Here is a 25,523-nt window from a genome sequence, read left to right as displayed (position 1 = left end):
AGTCAGATGTTGTCTATGTTCTATTTTCATTTTGTTAAATATTTCCCAATTAAATTTTTATCTGGTTTGGGTTGCACTCTTGAGTGTTGTGGGTCTGATGTGGCTGGCTTCTGCTCTCGAAGACTAACTTAAAGCCAAGGTACTCCCCACCCACCCACATTGGTGAAAGGAACCTGCTCAGCAAGGAGGTCTCTATACTGATGAAATAATAGGTCCAGGGTCTAGATCTAGTGGTGGCAGGAACCTCAGAGGCCATGTAGTCTAAACTCTTTATTTTACAGGGCAGGAAACAAGCCCAGGATGGGGATGGGGGGTGGGAAGGGACTCACTCAAGGTCAGAAAATGGTATTTGGGTGTATTCAATAAATAAATCAACATGTAATTAAGTGTTTACTAATTGTCAAGCAAACTTGAATCAGTCCCCATTGCATCAGGATCTTTGTTACTGCAGTTCAGTTGTGACCCTGTGGGGCATAGCACACCAATGCTGTCTATGGGGTTTTCTTGGCAAAGATACTGAAGTGCTTTGCCATTTCCTTCTCCAGCTCATTTTCCAGATGAGGAAACTGAGGCAAACAGGATGAAGTGACTTGCCTAGGGTCACACAGCTAGGACGTATCCAGGTCTTCCTGACTCCAGACCCTGCACTCTATCCACTGAACCACCAAACTGTCTCCCACTGAGCCATTTAGCTGCATCGAGGGGCTAACTTTCTCTTATTTTCCTGGGAAATGGCCTCCCTTCATAAGTGCGTTGCATTTCTCTCCTTATTGCTTTGCAGTCTGCTACAAACAGGGGCTACAATAATTGATCTTTTCCAAAAATTTTTTCCCCCAAGTCCCCCGGGATCTGCAGAAACAGGTGGCTTCTGCTTCGATGCTTCGATTTGGGGTTCACTCTTAACAAGAACCGGGCATGTGGACCAGGTTTCGTGTCTGGGGCTGAGGAAGGAGCCCCCAGAGCGCGCAGAGTGGGATTGGCCCAAGTGATCCGCTACAGTGCCGCATCAGCCCTCCCCACCCCTCGCATCCAGCTGATTCACCTGCCAACTTCGCCCTGGCCTCACTCCGCCTCTGGAGAGCCGGCGTCTGGCCTTCCCCACCCCCTCCCTGCTCTTCAGCCAATCCGGAGTAAAGAGCCCCGAGAAGGGGTGTGGCCACAGTGATGGCACCGCCCTCCATTACGAGTCGACCAATAGGCAGAGGCGGAGGCCGAACCGGTTTCTAGGGCTCCACCCCTCGAGCCGGCACACAATATAAGAACGCGCGCGCCTGGCGGGAAGGCAAGATGGCCGAGGCGTCGTGCTGAGTACGCTCTTGCTGCCGAGTCACCTCTCTTCAGCCTCCCCTTGCCGGCCTCAGCCACTCTTCCACCCGCAGCGGTCGCCGAGGTCTGTCCGCCCACGGCGAAGATGCCCAACATCAAGATTTTCAGCGGCAGCTCCCACCAGGACCTGTCCCAGAAGATCACCGACCGTCTGGGCCTGGAACTGGGCAAGGTGGTGACTAAGAAATTCAGTAACCAGGAGACGTGGTGAGCGGTCGGGATCGGGGCTGGAGCTGGATCCCGGGCCGGGGCCGGGTCGTGGGTCAGGGTCATTGGCATGGGGCCGGCCGGTCTAACGCGCGCGCGCATGCGCTGACGCTTGGGCTACTGGTCGGCGGTGGCGCCGGGACGAGGCTGGAGCTGGGGCGCGCCGTGGTCCCGGGGGGCTCCCGGGAGGGAATGGGGGCGCAGAGAAGGGGCAGGAAGGGCGGTACTAGCCGTCGTTACTTCGCGGCTGAGACCGCGCTAGCGGGCCAGTGGATAAACGAACTGAGACTCGGACACCCTCCCCCCCTTCCCCTCAAACTCTGAGGGGGGTGTGTGTGGCCCCGGCCTCCTAGGTCAAGGTCAAGACCGCGGCTAACCTATGGCTTGGGTACCAGGAATCGGGCCTTTGGCTTGAAGCAGCCCCTGATAGGTGCCTACTATGCAGTGTGGTCTAGTGGTTAGAGCTCTGTGCTGGGGGACCCTGGGTTCAAATCCCGACTCTGCCCCTCGGTAGTTGCGTGACCATAGGCAAGTCCCTTAATCTCTTCCATGCCTCAGTCTCCTCACCTGTAAGACAGAGATAGAGACTTGGCCTAGGATTTGGTGTATCCCTCTCCCAGGGCACGTTGGCTTAGGGAGTGGTTTTGGGAGAGTTTTTTGGGGGGCACCGAAGAACCTTGCCCAGAGTCACACTGTGAAGCGCCGTGGTGCTATAGAAAAAACTCAGTGATTTTGGACTGGAAAGGACCTGAGTTCAAATCCCCGCCCCCACCACCCTCACGTTCGGGCTTCAGTTTCCTTAACTGTGAAATGTAGGAATAGGGCTAGACGACTTCTGAGGTATCTTCTAGCTTTAATCTAGGAGCCAGTAGATGTAAAGAGGCCTGGTTTGACTCTAGATTTTCCTGACTCACTCCACACTTTTTATGGCTTTCTAATCTGGAAAATGGGGATAGCAATAACACTTACCACTTCTTAGGATCATTATATAGACTACTATGTTAATATCCTTTGCCTTTGTCTCTTGGAAGCAATCAGTCAATAAACTTTTAATCACTGGGTTTAGAGGCTGGGGCGGGGAGGGGGATAAAAGATAAAAAACCAGTCTCTACCCTCAGGGAGTCACCATTGTATTGTGAGAGACTGAAAATAAATTGGAATTTTAGGATTATAGATTTTAAGTTGGAAGGGAGCCTTAGACCATCTAGTGCAGGATTCTTAATCTGAGGTCCATGGATAGATTTCAAGAAGTCTGGGAACTTTAATGAGAAAACAGTGACATCTTTATTTTCACTGAATGCTAACTAAAATTTAGCTTTTCTTTTAATTGTTTGAAAGTATGATTCTCAGAAGGGGTCCACACCCACCAAAAAGGTGAAGAAGCCACCTTCTTTCTACAGATGAGGAAGCTGTGGCCCTCAGATGGGCAGTGACTGACTCGTCTAGGGTCACACTGGGTGAGATGTGGAGGAGCAGGAGGCCAGGTGCTCTGGTTTTTCCAAATTGAGAATTCTTTCCACCATGCCACAACGCCTCCTACTTGGGTTCTCCTGTTCTGTGTGTAGAAACAGCTTAAATATTTGAGTGGGATCAAGTTAGGAGTGTGTGTTCAGTGGACCTTGTCTGGTACTATGCTGGTGAGTAGTAGGAGCTTAAAAAATGCTTGACTTACTGTCCTTCTTGAGAGAAGAGGAAAGCAAGTTAGGGGGCATTGCTGAGGACTTACCTTGAATGCAAGAATGTTTGGTTTATTGTGGTTATAGTAGGGTCAGCCTAAACTTCAGGTTTCACTGATTACCTTTGTGCTGCGGTGGGAAGAGGGTTATTAGATTTGGTTGAAAGGACCTGAGTTCAAATCCCAATTCAGCCATTTCTGCCTGTGCACTCTTGGGTAAGTCACCCAAGCTTTCTAGAGTTTCTTTCCAAAGCACTGAGATGTGGCTCAGTGACTAGTCCATCTCTGGCCTCAGAACTTTAAAAAAGCTCCATGGGGTCGCTTAAATTTTCAGCTCTGCCTCAGCTTCCCCATCAGTAAAACAGAGCTAATAATAGTGCCTACTACCTCCCAACATTGTTGAGAATTGAATGAGGTATTTATTCATAAAGCACTTAGCACAGGGCTTGCTACTGTGTAAGCTAGTAGTGTAGTAAGCTAAGAAGTGTTTGAGGCTGGATCTGAGCTCAGGGTTTTCTGATTCTGGGTTCTCATCTCTTAGGGTCCCTCTACTTCTACCCTAACAATTCAGGTTTTTAATCTGAGAGCCTTTTTTTTTTTTAATAACTTGGAGTTGATTTAAAAAAAAATGTTCACTGTATTTCAATATAATTGGTTTCCTTGGTAATCATATGTATTTTTCTTTATGCATTCAAAACATTCTGTGTGGGGGTCTGTAGGCTTTGCCAGACACCAGTAAAAGGTTAAGAAGTCTTTGTCCTAAGCTAAGGATGTGAGCTGTGGTGCCTGCATTCACATAAACCATGCTGGCAACTCTGCTTACCTGCCAGCCCAGCAAGCTCCAATCTTTGGGTTTTTATCACCTTGGTTTTTGTATATGTCCCTCTCCCTTCCTGTGAGCTAGCTCCTTTAATAAAGACTAAAAAAGATCGGGGATGGGGGGACGGTGAGGCAGGCGACTCAATACAACTAACCTACAGGTCAACCTCTGCTGCCTATTCAGGGCTGTTCTGTGGAGCTGAGGGGTGGAGAAGGGGAGGGCAGGAGGGAAGGGGCTTTTTTCTTACTTCTTGGGTGTCAAGCCTTTGCTCAAATTTTAGGGAACCTTGCCTTGGATTTTTTTTTCATCCCCTAAATATGTGCATTTGATATTTTCTTTTCCTTCTCCTTTCTCTCCTCTCCCTTTCTCCTTCTTTCCTTCCTCTTCCTCCAGACCTATGATTTCCTCTATGCAGGTAGTACCCAGTAAGACTCTCCTTGTCAGTGCTCTGAACAGTTGGCTGGGGAACAGATCTGGGTCACACAGCCTAGTCAGGAGACACAGAGGTCCTCCCTCTGTTGGCAACTACCTGTGTGACTTGCGGAAAGTCATCCCACCTCCTGGGGTGGGGGGTGTCTCAGTTCCCTCACTGTAAAATGAGAGGTTTTGTTCAAACTGACCTCTGAAGTCCTGTCCAGCTCAAGATGGAGGATTCTCCGCCTTTAATTAGAAAAGTCCCTAATTCATTCTTCCTTAGGGCCAGAACACTACCCCAGGGGTAGCCCTGCTGTTGAACCTATAGGAGATGGAGTTGACAATCTACTCAGTGTTCATGTGGCTAAAGAAAGCCAAATAAACTTGGAAGCTGAGAACTGGCACCACATCTTGGCTGCTCTTGGTTTTTTTTCAGTGACCTTTCAAATAAAACTCTATCCCCATAAGGTTGCCATGTGGAACAGGATATGTTATATAATCTTTTTTGTCCTTCTCTGCTCTTCTCCCCCCCCCCAAAAAAAAGAAAAAGTTTAGTTTTTTTAGGCCCTTGCAGATTGGAATAAGTGTACAGATAAATTTATACACACATGCATACATACATGCATAACACATACATAATAGTACTTGGCCCTTAGAGCATGATACTCAGCTGGTATGAACCTGAGTTCAGCAGCCAGTTAGCAGTAACCAGGCCTTTAAAAGGATTTGGAGTTTGGGGCTGATAGCCACCTTCACTCCTCTCTACAAATGCTAATGATTATTTTTCAGAAACTGCTTCCTTCTGGAGGTAGATTTCCTATGTAGCTAATTGTGGCCGAAACTCTAATACAAACCTTGGGAAGGGAAGGTACTGTGCTAGGCACTTTACAAACATTATCCCATTTTGTCATTACCAACGATCCCGTGAGATAGGCGCTGTTGTTATCCTCGTTTCACAGTTGAAGAAACTGAAGCAAGCAGAGGTGAAGACACTTGACCAGGGTTACACAGCTAGCCTTTGATGCTGCCTTTGAACTCAGTCCTCCTGACTCCAGGCCTCGCATTCTATCCACTGGACCACCATCTGCTTCCATTGGCCTCCCATGGTCCTATCAGTCAATCATCACGCAGTGTTTTCTTCAGGGAGCACACACAGCCTGTTCTAGTGCCTATCAGTGACCAGCACATTGAGTCCTTATGAAGAATACCTCTCGGGAACTTAATTAGACTTTGTTTCCGACACTTTCACTGTCTCTGGGCCAGAATTCTTTAGTCCTTGTGGTAAGCAGGGCTGAAGCCTGGGTGGGCTTCCCTCGATCAAAATTCCCATTGATCAAATGGAATGTTTGCATGCCTGCCAGAGGCAGAAGGTATGGGACACAGGTCAATGTAGTTCAGACCCTTTAAGTTTCTCTCTTTCACACTCAACCTTTTTTGCTGGATAGGTAGAGGAGGGAATGACTTCCTAGAAATTACCTGAGTAACTGTAGCCCAGTTTAAGGAAATACTTACAGGTGTATTTTCATATGCTCACATCAGCTCTAGACTGCATTGTTTCAGGGAAAATTTCAAAGTCAGGTTTAATGTCTTTCAGGCTTCCCTGTGGGAGGTGACTGTCTCCTTTCTCATCTCTGAACCACTTTGCCTCAGCCTAAAAATGTAGTCGGTGTGACACAGGATTCCAAGAGAGGACAGTTGATAGCAGCTCAGCTATTGGAATGCTTTGTCTGTTACCTTAAGGGACAGTAGGGTTTGTTTTTTTTTTTTTTAGTACCTCCTGTACATACCCCATGCTAGATAGCTATGAGAGAATGTCTGGCTGTTACAAAAGTGTTCCAAGTAGGAGTCAATAGCTCATTGGGTGAAGGAAAGAAAATCTAGATAAGTTTATCTACTTTTGGCCATTAGTGTTTTCCTGGAAGCTCATTGTTGGCTGGGGGTGGGTGGCGATGGGAGTATGATGATGTTGACTATGATAGGGTATTGAGGAGATCAAAGCCCATTCTAAAGGTAGCAACGGGAGATAAACCCTGTATGAGGTATTTTTATTTTAAAGTTATATTGCCATTTTGGTATAAAGAGAAGGAATTATTCATGTTGCTGAATAATAGTCAGACCTAATTGGCTACCCCTTAGATCTTTCCTCTCTGCCCTCCCTAATACCCAATTTAACGTAGTATCTTTGAGGTGATTGGTTTTTACTATTAGCATTTTTGTAAGTATATTGTTTTTGCCAGAGGCAAATGTAAATGTTCTTGGTTACTATAGAGATGTGGGCCCTTTCTGGTGAAGGACCCTCCCGGAGGGTTGGTTACCTCCGAAGGAGTTGAATGCTGCCACTCAAATGCGAGAATTTACTTTTCCCAAACAAAATGGCCTGGCTAGGCCCTTTATTTTCCATTTATTGAAATGGAAATGTAGCCTCCAAGTATCTCCCCCCTCCCCCCTCTTTCTGTTGAATCCCTTGGTAGTTAGCATAGGTGCGGGGCATTTAGGGCTTTAAGAAACTTGGAATTTATCTAGCTCAGAGGTTCCCGACTGGGGCTGTACAAGAAGCTTGTCAAGAGGGCTGTAGAAATAGTCGGAAAATAAGTATATTATCTTTTTGAAATATTGCGGAAACTCCAAATGAAGTTGTGCAAAAGTCTTGGTGAAACCTTGGGGGAGAAAAATTGATCTCTTTTGTTGTGTGTATATGCAAGCTAAATGTAAAAATGTATTTCCTTTCCTATTGAATGTGAAGGTTTACTAAAAATTTGGAGAGTAAACAGGGTCAGGAATGAACAGGAGATCTAGTCCAACCCCTTAATTTAACAGATGAGGGAACTTGATTTGCTTGGAGTCACCCAGATATTAAGCAGCAGAGGCAGGATTCAAACCTTGGTCTTGGGATTCCAGATGTGCTTTTCACTGTATCAAATGTGGAAACTGACACTGATGGCCATAGACAAAACTGACCTGTGGTGTTTTTCGAAGGTATGGTGGCAGATTCATGTGCGTTGATTCTTTGAGGGCAGGGACTGTCTACTTTTATATTAAACATTGAAGTCGATATCTCTTGAGATATAAATAAGTACAGTGTGGATCATCCATAGCTGATGTATGTATCAAACCACATTTATGTAAGATATTTCTACATGAAACTTAAAGTAGGTGCCAACAACTGAATTTTAGTCAATCACCTCCCAATGTTTGATCTAGCTAGATATAGATAGATTGATCAGTCAATCAATCCGATCTATCCATCTGTGGTGATGAGTTGATGGAGGATCCTAAGCATAGTGCAGCATGCCTAAAGTGCTTTGACATTCTTAGTGGAATATAGAAATAACACTGTTAATCTAATTTTCCCCTCCCCCTGTAGTGTGGAAATTGGGGAAAGCGTTCGAGGAGAGGATGTCTACATCGTGCAGAGCGGTTGTGGTGAAATCAATGACAATCTGATGGAGCTTCTCATCATGATCAATGCTTGCAAGATCGCCTCAGCGAGCCGGGTCACTGCTGTTATTCCTTGCTTCCCTTATGCCCGGCAGGACAAGAAGGACAAAGTAGGAGCAGACTCCAATGTGGTATTTCCTTTTATTTTTAAAATGATACTCCAGAAGTTTAGCTTTGCTCCTAGCGACCTTCCATTTTAGAATAGAGTGGAATGAGTGTCTAGAGAGCTAGCTTTGAAGGGGAAGACCTGGGTTCAAGTCCCACTTCTAACTTATCCTGGCTGTGTGACCTTTGGCAAGTCATTTAACCTTTTGGTGCCCCAGGCCACTTTCTGTAGTGATAGAAGAAGCCTCCCAGGCTGATGATTACCTGTACTAATAGAATTAGAGGTCTGAGACACATACAGATCATTTAGATATGAGTCATGTTGGTTTCATTGGGAAGTTTCAATTTAATCAGTTTTCAAAAATGATTCACAAATTTGTGATTTCATACAAAATGATATAATCTTTCATATACATGCTCCACAGCTTAACAATGACTATAGATTTTTATCTTCAGAATTTTTAAAGTAGTGGTTATTTTTCATACAAATTTCTCAGTTACAGTATAAATACTTTATTTTGTTTACCAAAATTAGTTGAAGCAGACATTTAGTGAAGTCATTGGAGGGAGATAAACTGTATTTGCTCCTCAGAGGGTCTGGACATGTAATTTCTTGGTAACTCTTGGTAAGGAAATTCCCTTTATCAGTTTAGATCATTGACTGTTCTACAACTTCCCAACAAGCATTTATTAAGCACCTACCATGTGCTGGAGGATAGAGCACTGGGCTCAGAATCAGGAAGAGTCTTCTTCCTGAGTTAAAATCCCGGCCTCAGACACTTTCTAGCTGTGTGACCTTGGGCAAGTTCCTTAACCTTGTTTGCAAACCACTCCAGTAACTCTGCCAAGAGAATCCCAAATAAGGTCGCTGGGAGTTGGCACAACTGAACAATATGTGTTAGAGGTGGCTAGATGGCTCAGTGGATAGAGTGCCAATCCTGGAGTCAGGAAGACCTGATCAAATCCATTCTCAAATGCTTACTAGCTGTGTGATCCTGGGCAAGTCACTTACCCTCTGTTTGCCTTACTCCACTGGAGAAAGAAATGGCAAACTACTTCAGTATCTTTGTCAAGAAACCCCGCCCCCCTCCATGGCTAATATGGCCCTCGGAGTTGCAAAGAGTCAGACTTGACCAATGACAACAATGTGTCAGGCCCTGTATATAAACACTGGGGATATTAAAAAAAGGCACAAGACAATCCCTGTTCTCAAAGGAGCTCATAGTCTAATGAGGGATACAGTATGCAAATGACTCCTTACAAACAAGCTGTATGCAGGATAAATTGGAGATCATCTCAGGAAGGCTGGAAATGGCTTCTTACAGAATGTGAGCCTTTAGCTGAGACTTGAAGAAAGGGGAGCCAGGATCTAGAGGAGGGAGAGACAATTCCAGCAAAAAGGCAGAGTCAGGAGAAAGGAGTAAGGAGTAGGGAGGAGGCATAGTGTCATTAGATTGTAGAGTATGGAAGAGTTTAATATGTAAGGAGTCTGGAAAGGTAGTGAGGGGCAGGTTATGAAGGGATTTAAAAGCCAGTGAATTTTATATTTGGAGCCACTGGAGTTGATGGATGGGGGGTGGGGGAGGTAACATAATCAAACCTGAGCTTTAGGAAGTTCATTTTGATAACTGAGTTGGAGGATGGATTGAAATGGGGAGAGACTTTAGACAGAGAGACTGAATAGCAGGCTATGGCCATAGCTCAGCCAGGAACTATTGAGAGTGGAATGTCTTGTACATGGAACAACCGGAAGGCCAGTGTCGTCAGATCTAAGAGTACTCAGTGGGAACTAAGGTATAAGAAGACTGAAAGGTAAGAGGGGATTAGGTTATGAGTGACTTTGAATGCTGAACAGAGGACTTTGTATTTACTCCTGGAGGTCATGGGGAGACACTAGAGTTTACTTGTGGGGGTTGGGAGAGGGTTGACATGGGGAGACACTAGAGTTTATTTGTGGGGGTTGGGAGAGGGTTGACGTGGTCAAATTTGTGCTTTAGGAAAATCATTTTGGTGGCTAAATGGATGATAGATTAGAGTGGGGAGAAACTTGAGGCAGACCCACCCATCAACAGGCTATTGGAATAGTCCAGTTCTCCCCTCTCTACCTTTCTCCCTTCCTGTGATAAGGGTTTTCGCTACAGTGGTGGCAGTGTGAGAGATATCACAAAGGTTAAATGAACAGGTCTTGGCAACAGTTAGGGACTGAGAAGCACAGTGAAAGAGGACACCTAGGTTGGAGGGATGTCTGGGGGACTGAGAGGATCGTTCAGTAAGAGGAAAGAGAAAGGGGAAAAGTTAACAAGATGTGTTTGGGACATGTTGAGTTTCAGATGTCTATTGGACATCCACTTGGAGCTGCAAGACTGGAGGTCAGTAGAGAGTTTGGGGCAGGAGAGGTACATGGAGAGTCATCAGCATAGATATGGTTGTTAAATCCATGGGAGCTGATGAGATCAAATGAAGTATCATAGAAGAAGAAGAGAAGAGGGCCCAGGACTGAACTCTGAGGGTCATCTGTGGTTAGAGGGTATGACCTGGAAGAGAATCCAGCAAGGGCGATAGGGGAGCTGTCAAGTAGGTAGAAGTAGGAGTGAGTGGGACCCTGAAAACCTAGGGAGAAGAAAGAATCAAGAAAGAGAGAGTGATCCACAGTTGCTAAAGGCTACAGTGATCTTGAGGAGAATGAGTATTGAGAAAAGCCTACTGGATTTGACAACTCATTGGTAATTGGAGGGAGCAGTTTCAGTGGTGATAAGTCGGAAGCCAGATTTGAAGATGTTAAGAAGTGTGGGAGGATAGAAAGCTGAGGTAGTTCTTTTAGATGGCTTTGGCCTTTTGGAGGAGTTTAGCTAAAAGGGCCGAAGAGTTATTGGAAGGAAGGATCTGATGGAAGGGTCCAATGAACTATGTGTGGTACATAGCGTGGGGCCAGCTAGATTCAGTGGGTTGAGGTGAATTGTCCCTCTAATCCGGACAGCTCAGCCCCAGGGCAGAGTCCCAAAACTGGGTAGATTGGGGGTAGGGATGGAGACAATGGTCTCTGGAGGCCCAGGTGCTCAGTCTTAGAGAATTGCCTGGATCAGGAGATGCTAGGTGACTTAGTGAGGTCACCTCACAATTGATGTGTCACAGGCATGACTTGAGCCTTCTGCCTGAAACTGGCTTCCTGTCCCCAAAGTCACACTGGTTCTCTTTGTTAGGAGGCTGGAGCCTGATGATGTGGGGGTGGGGAGCTATATGACTGGAAATAACTGGTATTTAAAAAGAAAAGATGGCCTCCATAAAACTTTCTTTAGTACGTATATAGCCTTGTTAGCAATTAAGGAAATGAAAATGAAGAAAAACTCAAGGTTTCATTATGTGTATCTTAAACTAACAAAAGTAAACTATAAAATCTTTTGTTGGTAAGGTTCTGGGAAAATGGGTGCTTTAATTGCGGGTGCTACTATATGTTTATGAGTTGAATCTTTTGGGAGAACACCATGTAATGAACTATCAGACATTCTTACCTTTGACCCAGGAATTCCATTTTGGGTAATGTACCCCAAGGAAATTGACCCCAAAGGAAAAACAAAATGATTTGTTTCAAGATGTTTGTAGCAATTCTATTTTTATAAAAGCATGGAAAAGAAAAAAAAATAGAAATAACCCAAATGTCTAATATTGTAGGAAAAAATAACCAAATTATACTCTTACAAGTATGATGTAACCACAAAGCATTAAACTGCATAGAGGTGCGGAAAATATGTACATGAAAAAAGGCATTAAATGAACATATGATCTAATGCATGCATTGATCACTTTTAAGTTTCCAGAGTTTATGATATAATTCATGGGGGGACTGGGAGTTGGCTAGCCCTAATCCATGGGCTGCTCTCTTCACTCTCCCCCCCCCCAATTCAAATTGGAGTTTCTCTGTAAACCTAGTAATTGGTCTTAAGTAGTGCAGCTAACCTAGCAGTGGTACTCTATGAACTTGACTGGGCTGATCTTCGCTCAGTAGGCCTCACTGGGTCCCTTCTGGAAGCTATCCAGCTTGATAGGACCTGCTAGATATTCTTTTTATGGTTGTTGTTGTTAATTATCTTATTATTTATTTGATTTCAGTTTTCTACAATCACTTCCATAAGTCTTAGATTTTCTCCCCCTCCCTGAGACAGCATGCAATCTTATATAGGTTCTGCACATACATTCTTATTAAACACATTTTCACATTAGTTATGTCACATAGAAGAATTAAAATGAATGGGAGAATTGATAGATGTTAATTCTTGGACAGCACCGAAGGTGATTGATGGGATATCAGGGTCAGAGACCTCTTAGGGCAGGATAATATTGATCATGACTGTAGAAAAACAAGAGAATTTGGAAGAGATGTTTGTCAGCCTGTTTTTCTCATGCCTCGTCCAGGTGGGTTCTTGGTAGATTCTAGGACCAGCCTGGCTAAATGTAGCAATGCTAAAAGCCTTATTGTTAGTATGGTGAATTGACCAGAGCAACCTGGGAAACAAAGAAAAAGACAAAACAGCACCAGTCTAGCTAGCCCCTTGTGCTTCTATAGTGACGGTGGCAGAAATGGGGTGAGAGGGTTCAGAGTCCCTGAGACCATCAGCACTCTCTGTAAACTCCTTGTATGGTGGCCATCACCTGCACTACTAGAGAAACAGTCATACCTGTTTACATCTGTCCCATAAATGGAAACAGGTGACAAAAAGAAGGCAAAACTAAGTGGAAGGCAGTCTCACAGACCCTCATTGGAGAGGCAAATAAAGGAGTTAAGGGACTTTGCTTCCATGGGAAGCTTTAGGATCATTAAAAGAGCTTTGTAATATTCCAAAGTCAATCAAGTCCACTTCCCTCCTCCTGTTCAACCCTGGACCCAACTCTAGGTCCAGGTCTACACATTGATAGACAAACTCTATATGTTTTTCATCCAAATGCATGTCATAAGCTGGGTAATAGATATTCCTTATCCACTTGGTCTTTCCTGCATGGATGGTCAGACTGAACTTTTGAGTGCTTGCAGAGACTGAAGTATTCCAGGGCTTGTTTTGCCACCAATATGAATGTCATCTGCAAACAGGAGCATGTGAAAGACCACAGAGAATCCATTCTCTTCCACTTGGACTCCATACTCCTGGTCTCCATCACAGTGGTCATTGAATAAGGTTATTTCTATCATATCTTTCAAGGAATCTTGAATGATTTCGTTATATGGATAGGAGAAGCCTTTTTGGAAAAAGAGGCTTTAAGATGACATTTTGCTATACCAAATTTAAAATATAATTTTTGAACTGTAAGCACCATAGGATCTTAAGTCCTCTACATCTTTGAGTCAATTGCAAAATGGTAAAGATACAGTCCATTGTTGAATATTACCTAGGAAAGCCAGTGTTTCCCTACTGATTCTCGCTAAGGATTCCCTCAGTTTGTACATTGATGATTGTCAGAGATTTTATATTATATTATCTTTATTATTTTTTATAATTTTATATTATATTATCTTTATTTATAATTTATCTTATCTTATATTATATTATCTTTCCATCCTTCACGTACCTTGCTTATCAGTTCCTCAACAGCCTCAACTGTATGTCTCCTAGAAATACACTTGATCCTGTTTTTGTTCTTTCTCTTCAGTGCTGTTTCTCTCTTCTCTTTAAGCACACTGAAAACTCTGATATTAGGGTCTGAGTGTGGTGGTTCCACTGCCCTTGATGGGGAAAAGTTTGTTATAGTAATCTTTATATGTTGATCTTTTCCATTTTTCTTCTGGGCTTTTTGGGGGAGACGGGAGAAGTTTTTCCATTTTCATCCTTAAATACCCTTGAGATGATTTACTTAGTTGGATTTCTTCCCAAGCCTTCCTTTCACTGTAACACATTAAAAATGCGTAATTACACAGAAGAAGCAGTATAGAGGATGTCATCTGAAAAGTGATGGGCTGGTTCCATAGCAAGAATGAAAGATACTCAACCAATAGACAGCCTGCCTGCTCCATTGGTATTCACACAATATCAAGAGAATGCAGAGAAGGTTTTCTGGAAAGCCCCACAGGATGGGCTAGCACAGAGCTTTGGTCTGCATCTTGGTATTGAAGGGGGCATCTGCATGATTGAACTCTTCCAGAGGCATTGGACTAAGAAGTCTTCATTTGATCCTTTGTTTCTGTAAACTTCATAATTATATATATTCATATATAAATTCATATAAATTTTTCATATAAATTCATTCATATAAATTCATAATTTTATATATATATAGATACTGGTATCTCTTAAACTTCAGTATATTGTGGTTTGGGGACTTCTGGGGGTGGGTGGGGGTGGATGGGGCTGCTTTTATTTTGCAAATAGCAATGTTGATTGAAAAGTTTTTAAGACCAGTTGGTCTTTTAAAAAAAAAAAATTAAACGTAGGCTGGTAGCCACACATCAGACTTGTCTCTTTTACCTTTGATAAACAGGCTGAGAGACAGGAAAACTATTTAAAATAGTCAGTAGGCCCACTTTGCCAACTTCATAACTTTGAACTATTTGTCAGTGTCCCTTACTCTCTCTCATTTAGAGCCGAGCCCCAATCTCAGCCAAGCTTGTGGCAAATATGCTGTCTGTAGCAGGAGCAGATCATATAATCACCATGGACCTTCATGCCTCTCAAATTCAGGTATGAAAGAAAAGCTAACCGTGGGAGTTGGTATATATCTGTGTGTGGGGGGGAGGCGGGGGGTGGGGGGGAAAATTGGTGTTCATGAATACTCTGGGGAAAAGACAACCAGGAGAAGCAAACGTAGGATACTTCTGAGTAACAAGAGACCAAATGCCTTGGAACTAAATGAAAAGAACCCTGAGATTGTGTTCCCAGAAACTTGGTTTGAATCTTGGCCACAATACTTACTAGGTGGATGGCCTTGCTATGCATGGACCTCTGTCTTTCCCTATGGAAGCTTGGGATAATAGGCTGCTTGCCTCACAGTTGTTTTGGAGAAGGTGCTTCAGAAGTAGGAACCCTTATTTACAAATGCTGGGAGCCCAGGAGGGGTGGGGGGAGCCAAGTGATTAACACAGAGTTCTTTTCTGCAGGGATTTTTTGATATCCCAGTGGATAACTTATATGCTGAGCCAGCTGTCCTGAAGTGGATAAGAGAGAACATTGCTGACTGGAAGACCTGTTGTATTGTATCCCCTGATGCTGGTGGAGCTAAAAGGTAGGATTTGTATTCTGCCCACTCTGGTCATCTATGAACTGACCATGTGTGGATCTCATGACTGAGGGAATCGACGTGGTATCTTGTGAGTACTTAAGATGGCTCAGCTCATCTTTGTCATGCAATCCTAGAGCTAGAAGGATCCTTAAAGGTCATTTGAGTTCAATCCCTCATTTTACAGTTGAGGAAACTGAAGCCCAGAGAGAAGTAACTTGCCCAGGGTCACACAGCCAGTCAGTGTCTGAGGTCAGACCACAGCTCCAAATCAGTGCTTGCTCTATCTATCCCCTGTGTCACCTAGATCTTCTCTGTCCCTAAATTGTTACTTAGTACCTTTTCCTTGGAGATGGCATTTCATATGTGGCATATGGCTTTATTACTTTTTTTATTTAATAGTATTTTTTTCCAATTGCTTGTAAATACAATTTTCAACTTCCATCTTTTTTGAAAGATTTTGTGTTTGCCAAATTTTTTTCCCTCTCTCCTCCCTAAGATGGCAAACAACCTGATATACAATCATGTAAAACATATTTCCACGTTAGTCATGTTGTGGAAGAAGAAGCAGAACAAAAGGAAAAAAACCAAAGTGAAAATAGTATGGCATATGACTTTTATTTATATGTGTTCCCCTTCACTGGCCTGTTGCTATTTGGGAAGCCAGGAATTCCTTCAGGTAGGGATCCCAGTAAGAAGGGAACTGTGTAGCTGATGGGGTGCTTGTGCTTGGACCCCAATTCCAAGACCACATTTCTCCCTAGCTTCAAAACACTATCCCTGATAGTTTTCTCCCCAGCCCAAGGACACTATACCTAGCAATAACTCATAAGTAGGTTCTGGTAAGACAAATTACCTTTCCCCAGAATTACGCTATCTTTCCCCGTCACAAGAACAAGCTGGCTTCTGAAGAAATTCTTTTGTTAAAACAGGATTATCTTGTAACCACAGAATTTATCATATATTGATTCTCAAAGTTATCACATTCAGTCCAGAGGTCAAGCTATAGATGTCAACTCTCAAAGCTAGCTTGCTTACTGACTGACATAACAGAGCAAAAATAGACTCCCGAGAAACCCCTCCCCTCATTTCCAGTAGTGAATGATGCCTGTGACCAAGGTTGTAAGTTATCACCTCATTAGCATATCTGCTAGATAATCTGCTACTTTTCTTATATAAGCTTTAGCATCATTCCTGTTAAGTTGCAAATTTCCTCTGCCTGCCATATTGGTGTTACAGTAAGCCTTTGCCACCTTGACTTAAACAATGCTTGAGTCCGTGAATTCGTTCCAGACCACCCTCTCCTGTACTTCAGTCCTTGAGGGGTCCCCAAACACTTTAAATGGCATCATAGCCACTGACCATGGCTAGATAGTACAGTGAGTAGATAGAGCACTAGGCCTGGAGTCAGGAAGACTAGAGTTCAAATCCAGCCTCAGACATTTGTTAGTTTTATGATTCTGGATAAGTCACTTAACCTTTGCCTCAGTTTCTTTCACTGAAAAATGGGGACTATAGAAGCACCTATCTCCCTAAGAGGTCATGTGTATTGAGTGAGATAATATTTGTAAAGTATTTAGCACAATCTCTGGCACATACTCAGGAGGTGCCTAATAAATTCTTGTTCCCTCCCTAACTTGGGCTACATATATGACTCTTAGGATTCTGCTAGGGATTTGATTTTCCGATCAACATCAACAGCTGTTAAAAAATTACCTAGAATGTGGTTGTGCTGTGTATCAGTGGGGGATGGGCAGGTTTGTTTCCCCAAACCTTTTGCCATTTTGCAGAACATTTTTTTTCTTTTTTTAAATTTCTTTTTTATTTCTTTTTTTTCAGAACATTTTTGATTCTTAGGATTAAGTACTGAACAAGGAAAAAATCATGGTGTATTATTGTTTTAAAGCCAAGAACCTAAGGAACATTTTAATAGAATTTACCAGAGACTGAAAGCTCCCTCGATTAAGAGCACTTCATTTCCTCCCTGGATTACTCATTAATAATACATTCTGAAGTGTTACTTACATTCTTAATGGAGAAATAGAACCAGGCACTACAAAACCTTAGGTGTTTACAAAATTAATTCAGGATTCCTTCAAAGCCATTCATATTTTTGATACTTGGTTTTCTCTTCAAACTCTCCATTAAAGTAAACATAAGGATAACTCAGTTAAGTTCATTTCCCCACCCCTTCCCCCAAATTTACTCCTGTCTTATGTGTTTACCAATGTCATCCTTCCCTCAGTGTTTTAGATCGCCGTGAAAAAGAGATTGAGTGGGAAGGGACTTCAGATGCCATTGAATCTAGCCCTCTCATTTTAACAAGGAAACGGAGGCCCAAGGAGGAAAAGGCACTTGGCCCACACTTACACACCATCAGAGGCAGGATTCGAAACTCATAAAATATGTGATATGCTTAGAAATAGCCCTCTGAATCTCTGTCTATTCATTTTACTACAGGCTGCCTGAAACAGGCTGCCAGCATTTATAGGCAGGTCCTGTGCAAATCATATGAAGTGGTGATAGCATTATTCAGATTCACAAGGCACATTTTCATTGGCCTGGAAGCAGTTAGCCTTTTTTATATAATTACAGTTTCAGATAGTGGGAATTTTCATACATGGAGATTTCTCATTTGCGGTGTAGAGAGTGAGCACAGAACTTTAAATCAATCAAGTTCAAGCTTTGTTGATTTTCAAGGGAGATTTGGGTTTGCTGACAGTGACTCCAGCTGCTCATCATTTCTTATTATTGGTGAAGTCTCTTTCTCTAAAGGAACTGAAATGACTGCTTTGTAGAGTCATTCCCCATTGAAGATTGGAATTCATCCATTCATTCATTCCACAAGCATTTCTTTTTATTTAGTTATTTATTTGTTTTTGGTTTTCTACAATCACTTCCATAAGTCTTAGATTTTCTCCCCCTCCCTCCTCGAGTTGGCATGCAATCTTATATGGGTTCTACACATACACTCTTATTAAACACATTTTCACATTAATCATGTTGCGTAGAAGAATTAAAATGAATGGGAGAAACCATGAGAAAAACCCCAACAAAACAAAACATAACAAAAGAGAAAATATTCTGCTTCATTCTGTGATCCAATTCCATAGTTCTTTCTCTGGATGCGGATGGCATTTTGCCTGAAGAGTCCTTTGGCAGTGTTTTAGGTCCTTGCATTGCCGTGAGGGGCTAAGTCTACCAGAACAATTCCTCACACACTGTGGTTGTTGCTGTGAACAAAGTTCTCCTGGTTCTGCTCCTTTTACTCAGCATCAGATCATAAAAGTCTTTCCAGGCCTCTCTGAAGTCTTCCTGTTAATCATTTCTTGTAGCACAATAGTATTCCATTACATTCATATACCACAACTTGTTCAGCCATTCCGCAATGGATGGGCATCCCCCTGATTTCCAGTTTTTGGCCACCACAAAGAGAGCTGCTATAAATATTTTTGAACATGTGGGACCCTTTTCCATTTTTATGATCTCTTGGGGATACAATCCTAGAAGCAATATTGCTGGGTCAAAGGGTATGCACATTTTTGTGCCCCTTTGGGCATAGTTCCAAATTGCTCTCCAGAATGGTTGGATTAGCTCTCAGCTCCACCATCAATGAATTAGGGTTCCAACTCTCCCACATCCTCTCCAACATTTATCATCTTCCTGTTTTGTCATGTTAGCCAGTCTGATGGGTTTGATTCCACAAGCATTTCTTAGGCCCTTCCAGTGGTTATAGGTTTTATCCACCACTTATATGAGACAAGACAAAACCTAAAAACTCCCAACCAGTCTGCCCCTCTGCCCCAACCAGTCTTGTCCATGAGGACCTAAGCTCTCCTGTTCCTGGGAGCTGCAGTATTCACACAGACAGTGATCTGGGAGGCCCCTGAGTTGAATCTTGAAGGAAGACAAGGATACAAGAGGAGAATATGTCCTAAATGCTACTACAGGCAGCCCCAACAAAGGTGTGGACACATTAAGGAACAGCAACTAGACCAGTTTGCTTGAAATGGAGAGTTCATGAAGGGGAATAATGTGGAATAAGCCCAGAAGGCAGGGTAGGTTGGAGCCTGCCTATGCAGGGTTGTGTGTGTTCATCCTTCGTTGCCAAAGAAGACCATGCCATCGGAGAAATGATGAGGTAACTTGCACTAGACTTTGTTTTGAGTGAGGGAGGGCTGTGCAGGTCACCAGCTTCACTTCTCCTCCAGAGCCATCTGAATCCAGTGACCAGATATTCATCAGGATGACTGGAGATGACCCAGGATGAGGCAGTTGGGGTTAAGTGACTTGCCCAAGGTCACACAGCTAGTGAGTGTCAAGTGTCTGAGGTGAGATTTGAACTCAGGTCCTTCTGATTGCTGTGCTGGTGCTCTATCCAATGTACCACCTAGCTGCCCCATGCACGGTTGTAGGTGCCTCACTGAGGTCTGTCTGCGTGGACCTCTTTATACTTGGCTAGTCACTGCATGTCTGAGCTTTGAGGCACTCAGCTAAAGACTTGCTCAAAGCCCATGCATGGTCAGAATGATCTCAAGCAAATGTGGTTAACACAATCCTGTGTGTTTAGGAGGCTGATATTTTTCAGAACAGTAGTAATAGAAAGCAACATGTGACTTGGTTAGAGCAGGATGTAAAAGAGGTAGTATAGTTCAATGGAACCAGCACTGAGTTTCTAGGTCTGAGTTCAGGTCTCACCTCTGCAAACAGTGGCCTGGGTGACTTTGGATAAGTTACTTTTTCTCCCTGGGCCTCAGTTTTCTCATCTGTAAAATGAGGGGTTTGAACTAGATGCCTTCCAAGGACCTAGGCTCTAGGTCTAGGATCTTGTGAACCATTTGTAGACTAGCTAGCTTCTCTATTCAGTGGCTACAGTCACATCTTATCTTGGAGCAACCATTTTGCCAAGGCATGCATGCCAGGGGGGGACCTTAGAAGGGAGATTTGCACTGAGCTAGCCTGGCGGCCTCAAAGCACATGTTGCTCATGCTTGTGCGTATCATCTTTGTATAAGGAAAAAGAGCTCAGTAGAGTAATTGTTAACGAATGCTCTTCTGGCCAGCAATTCTCTGTGTCAGTAATGTGCTCTTTGGGCATTATTCAACTTTTGCTCTACCTATGTACCTCACAGGGTTGTGGTGAAAACAAAATTTGCAAAGTACTTTTGTTCTCCCTATTTTAAAAAGGAGAAAACTGACTCTTAGAGAGGGCAAGTGATTTGCCTCCTCCCTACAGGGCCCTCCCTCATTCCTTTTACATGTTGCCAGATGGCTGCTGAATTTACACTGAATATGGACAATATGTTAGCCCACATGGCATTGCCAGCCACTTAATGGGTGCTATCTCATTCCCATGTGAAAATGACACCACATGACACCACACGCAAAAGCAACATGTGACTTAGGGAAAAGTGAGCTGGGTTTTGTAACCTATGAAGTCCTGGATTCACATCTTGCCTCTGACATTAGTTGTGTAATTATGAACAAATCACTTCCCTCCCTGAACCTCAATTTCCTCATCTATAAAATGGGAGTAATAATACCTGCAGTATTTACCTCCCTGGTCTCAAATGAAAAAATGTATTTATTTTAGTACCATATAAACCTTAATTTAGGCTATATATAGTGTACAAAAAGTCTTATTCTTGGTGTTGACAAGGTCTTTAATGGGTCAGTGGAATTAGGCAGATTACCTGCCTCCCTTTCTCCTCTGAAATCATTAGCGTTTCCTTATGGACAGTGATCCAAAACAGAAAGCTCTGTTTCATTTGGAGAAAAATGGAGTATATTCCATGGCAGCATACCAATAAAGAAGCCTATACCTTGAAGCTACTGTTTAATTGGTGTCACTTTCTAATTGTCTTAAAAATGAAGTTGACATCCAGATACACAGTATAGTCTTCACTGAGAAATATGACTGAGAATAGCTGGGATGTCACAAATGTTAGAGTAGGCTCAGTATTGCCTACTATCAGTCTGGGCCTTAAGGGGTGATTGTAGTTATTCATTCTGTTTATAGGCCTTAAAAATCTTTTTTAGTTTTTACATTATAGTCATTGTCAGGTATATACTCCTTTCCTACCTCATTTGCCCCATTCCCTTGTAACACAAAAAGTCAGACAAGACCACCTGACTGTAACAGTGTATGCAACGTTCCATACCCTTAGCCTTCCACTTCAATGGTTTCTCCAGGGCCAAGAATGGTCATCACAATTAAGTATTTTCAGGTTTTGCTTTAGTGTTCTTTTCATTTATATTACTATGATGTACCAGTTCATAAAGATTTCCCTATATTTCTCTGAATTCCTCATTAGTCATATCTTATAGCATAAAAATTTTCTATAAAGTCATATTCATCAGTTCAGCCAAAAAATTGTTTTCCAGATTGGACCAGTTTTCAGCTTCACCCATAGTCTGTCAGTGTGCCTGTCTTCCCACAGCCCCTCCAGCTTTGAGTGTTTCCACCTTTTGCCTCTGTTAATTTGCTGAATGTGATGTGAAACCTCAGAGTTGTTTCACTTTGTTTGAGTTTGTGTTTCATTTTGAAAATTATCCTTTGACTACTTATCTATTGGGGAATGGCTCTTAGTCTTATATCTCTTCGCAGATTTTTTTCACAGATGTTTTGTTATCACCTTAATTGGAACAATCTCTGCACTTGCGATAATGGTTGTATTTAAATTGATAGAACCTAAACCCTCCCCTCCCCACTCCCATCCCCCAATTCATAGATTCAACTTTCCAATGCCTCCCAGAACTGGTGAGTGCTCCCCATCCCATCTCTACTTGATTCCTCACTAAACTCTTGATAATCTGTAAACTGACTTACCCCTATCTTCCTGCAGAGTGACTTCAATTGCAGATCGACTGAATGTTGACTTTGCTCTGATTCACAAAGAGCGGAAGAAGGCCAATGAAGTTGACCGAATGGTGCTGGTGGGAGATGTCAAGGACCGAGTAGCCATTTTAGTGGATGACATGGCTGATACTTGTGGAACTATCTGTCATGCAGCAGATAAGTGAGTAAATTGGTGTGGGGAAGGAGCTCTTTTTGTCAGGAGGTAGTGACTGGGGGTAATCTATTGGTCAAAATGATCCCACATATTCTCCTGCCCCGAAAGTAACTACCTTAAGGGAATAAATACGTTTTCAGGTCCTGGACCCAAAGCACTTAGTGATCCATTGAACACACATGATTGCTTCAGACAGTTTTGTGGTTTGTAGTAGGAGGGGGAATTGAACCTGGCAGAGTTCTATATAGGACATCAAGCATGGCAATCTGATCACAATTATTGATTACAGTAGCGGAGTATAGCCATGTGCTCTGTCAGGATCACTGTTCACTTTACGAGCTTCTATTTGTGGCTCTTAGCTATGAAGTTGGGTCCCTTATTAACCCGACAAGTGAATTTTCTCCATGCCTTTCCTTCTGCCCACCTTTTACCTCCTTTTGCAATGATTGGATTACTGTCTCCCTATCTTTTTCTAGACTTCTGTCAGCTGGAGCCACCAAAGTTTATGCTATCCTCACTCATGGAATATTTTCTGGGCCAGCTATTTCTCGAATTAACAACGCCTGCTTTGAGGCAGTTGTCGTCACAAACACGATACCTCAGGAAGACAAGATGAAGCACTGCCCTAAAATACAGGTAAGATGGGATCTTATTGCGGATCTTGAGGCGCTGTTTGTGCCGCCATAGCCAGTTTAAGGGGGTGCTGCCCTTGCTTGGAACCCACCTCTTTCCCTCTCTGCTCCCTTCAGGTGATTGACATCTCTATGATCCTGGCGGAGGCCATCCGAAGAACTCACAATGGCGAGTCGGTCTCTTACCTGTTCAGTCACGTTCCTTTGTAATCATTGCTGCTTTTTACTTTGGAGGCTTTTTTTTTTTTCTAAACCAGTCATTATTTGGTATATTTCAAAATTTCAGTAGAAATCCCTGCTTGTTCATCTTGCTCTCCCTGTTTTGTTGCTCACATGCAGTTTCCTGGGGCTCTACTTTCTTTCCTTAGTCTTCAATGAGCCTTCCAGCTTTCACTAACTCTGGAGAGTGGGCCCGATGCATCCACCACAGAAGTCCAGGTGGGAGGGGAGGGAGGCAGGGGGAGGGGACGGGGCAGATGCACCACTATGCATGTAGACTTCAGCAGTTCTCGTTGGTTGGTTTTGTTTGTTTAAAAATAAAAATCTGCAAAGCATACATACAAATTAACCTCTGCTACTGTCAGGCCATAGCAAGAGCCTCAGACTACCCCGGCTATGTCATTTCCTGGCTACCAAGTCAGCATTTCTTAAGCACCCAATTGATGTATGTCAGGCTCTTTACTGGGAACAAGGAGAAAATAAAAGACAGGCCCCTCACCTCAAGGAGCTCACAACACTGGACAGCACTGAGACAGAAGCTGGGGAAAGGTCAAGGGGGCTTGCCATGTGGCAAAGGATGATGCCAATGCACTATAAGGGTATGGAGTTGAGAGGTTAATTTGGGGCCAGCATAACTGAGAGGCTACTTGAGTCAGGAGTAAAAACAGTGGGCACTGGTGGGGAGGGGAGTTCCCTTTTAGTTGGCATTCCTTGGAATCACAACCATCCTTTTACCTATGGCCAGATCTTTTACTTGCAAACCCCCACCATTTATAGATTGAGGTTTCTCCCTGAGTTAGAAAATACTGGCCCTGGTTATGTTCAGAGCTGTTTCTACCTTTCCACAGAAATTCCTCATTCAAATCTGTGAGGCTCAAATTATGAGCAGGGTACATTTTTAAGTCCCTCCTTGCATAGTTGGCCCTGTTCATCAGTATATTTTGATGTTCCTTCCTCTCTCTTCCTGTCCCCAAATCTAAATGAATTAAAGAAGGGGAGAGAAAATTTAGGCCTTAAGTAGAATATACTCTTTGCTCTGTAGTATTTGAATTCCTCCTTCTCCACAATTGGCACCACCATGACATGGGCTGCTGAGGAAGGAAACATGTCAGCTAAAATGTCATTTCTCCCAGACCCCATGGGCAGCTTTGATTCCAAAGTGGAGTGTCCAGCTAGCAAGAGGCATTAATTCTGATAAGGTGGGAAGAAGGGTCTTGAGGTTGCAGCCCTTTGTGCCTTGGTGTGCTCAGAGACTGAATGGGCTTTTCTCAGGAGATAACATTGCTTTGAACTAGGAAATAATTGACTATGATTATGACCAGTGGATGGTGGATGGTACAGGGTTCATTAGGCCTTGGAGCCTTTGTGGAATCTGAAGGACTTCATTTGCATTTTCTTGGGTCTTCTTGGGTGCTGGTCAACAGATGCTCCTATGAAAGGGGAGATTTCTGGAAAAGAAGTGTAGAAGGAGGCAGTCTGCAGTGAGTGCCAATGCTGGCGTTTACCTCTAGCAGAAGGTGTAAGCAGAGTCTTTGCTGCTCCAGCTGTAGCTTCCTGGTGCTTTGCTGCTGAGCTGGTAGCCAGCATTGAACCAGAGTGACTGATGTTGGCATTCCTGTTCAACCATAAGACTTCAGTGAAGAGATTAAACTTACTTTGAAAGCAGTTTTGTCTTCCTATTTTTGTCTGTGTGTCATTCAGCAGTGTCTACCTCTTCATGACCCCCTGGACCATAGGATGCCAGCACTGCTCTTGAGGTTTTCTTGGCAAGGAAACTGGAGTGCTTTGCCTTTCCCTGCTGTCTCTGCTTGTGTGTACATATGTTCAGTCATTCCCCAGCCCTGCATTCCCAAAGACTGTGGCAGGGGAGGGGAAAATCTCTGTCAAGTCTTCCCAATCCCAACAGGTCAGGAGGAAGGCCAGGCCTTGAGAATGCTGAGATCTGTTCCCTAAGGACCAACCACATTCACCAAGATGGTCACTAAAAGAATGACTCACTTGGCTTCTCCTAAGGTAGGGAGATGAACTGAATTGTAAACCTGAAAGGATCACCCACACAGAAATCAGATTTTTGAGGTGTGAGTATGTTGTGTTCAAGTCACTGGGCCCAACATGAGTTTGAACAGACACTCATTCACTATTTCTTGGTCCTGGGACAGATGGTGGTAGGGAGACTTTCACTGTCCCTTCACCGTGAGTGATGACTGTGTGTAGAGAGAACAGAAACTTGATTTTAGCATCAGCCCAGTTGGGAACTTGCAGAATAACATTCTAAATGGAACACCAAAGGATTGATTGGTTATTGATACCACAAATCAGTCTGATTGGAATATTAACTAGTGTCTAACTTCTAATCGACTTTCATAACCATGTTTCTATCCCTTATCTCTTTGTGCAGCTGTACCTTGCTCTCCTCAATCCCATAAACATGAAGGGCTTGGTCTGTGCAATACTTTGTTCTTTCCATTTAAAGCT

At 43.3% G+C, this 25,523-nt stretch overlaps 1 protein-coding gene across 3 annotated transcripts; it reads left to right on the top strand.

The window, feature by feature from the left end:
- The first annotated feature begins 1,250 nt into the window (after window positions 1–1,250).
- PRPS1 (phosphoribosyl pyrophosphate synthetase 1) lies at window positions 1,251–24,713 on the top strand. Of its 3 annotated transcripts, none has more exons than XM_072626961.1 (7): window positions 1,251–1,533; window positions 7,807–8,008; window positions 14,552–14,650; window positions 15,067–15,191; window positions 22,030–22,203; window positions 22,674–22,833; window positions 22,947–23,385. In XM_072626961.1, exons 1-7 carry the CDS (start codon window positions 1,412–1,414, stop codon window positions 23,037–23,039), a joined length of 975 nt encoding a protein of 324 aa, XP_072483062.1. In that variant the 5' UTR covers window positions 1,251–1,411; the 3' UTR covers window positions 23,040–23,385. The 3 variants fall into 3 exon arrangements, with proteins under 3 accessions (XP_072483062.1, XP_072483064.1, XP_072483063.1); XM_072626963.1 differs by having other exon boundaries at window positions 1,254–1,533; window positions 7,807–8,011; window positions 22,947–24,713; XM_072626962.1 differs by having other exon boundaries at window positions 1,255–1,533; window positions 7,807–7,990.
- The last annotated feature ends 810 nt before the right edge of the window (window positions 24,714–25,523 follow it).

The sequence above is a fragment of the Notamacropus eugenii genome, chromosome X (genome assembly GCF_028372415.1).
Source record: "Notamacropus eugenii isolate mMacEug1 chromosome X, mMacEug1.pri_v2, whole genome shotgun sequence".
NCBI lineage: Eukaryota > Metazoa > Chordata > Mammalia > Diprotodontia > Macropodidae > Notamacropus > Notamacropus eugenii.
Note: the sequence above shows the minus strand (reverse complement) of the source record. Positions and strands in the feature narration are given on the sequence as shown.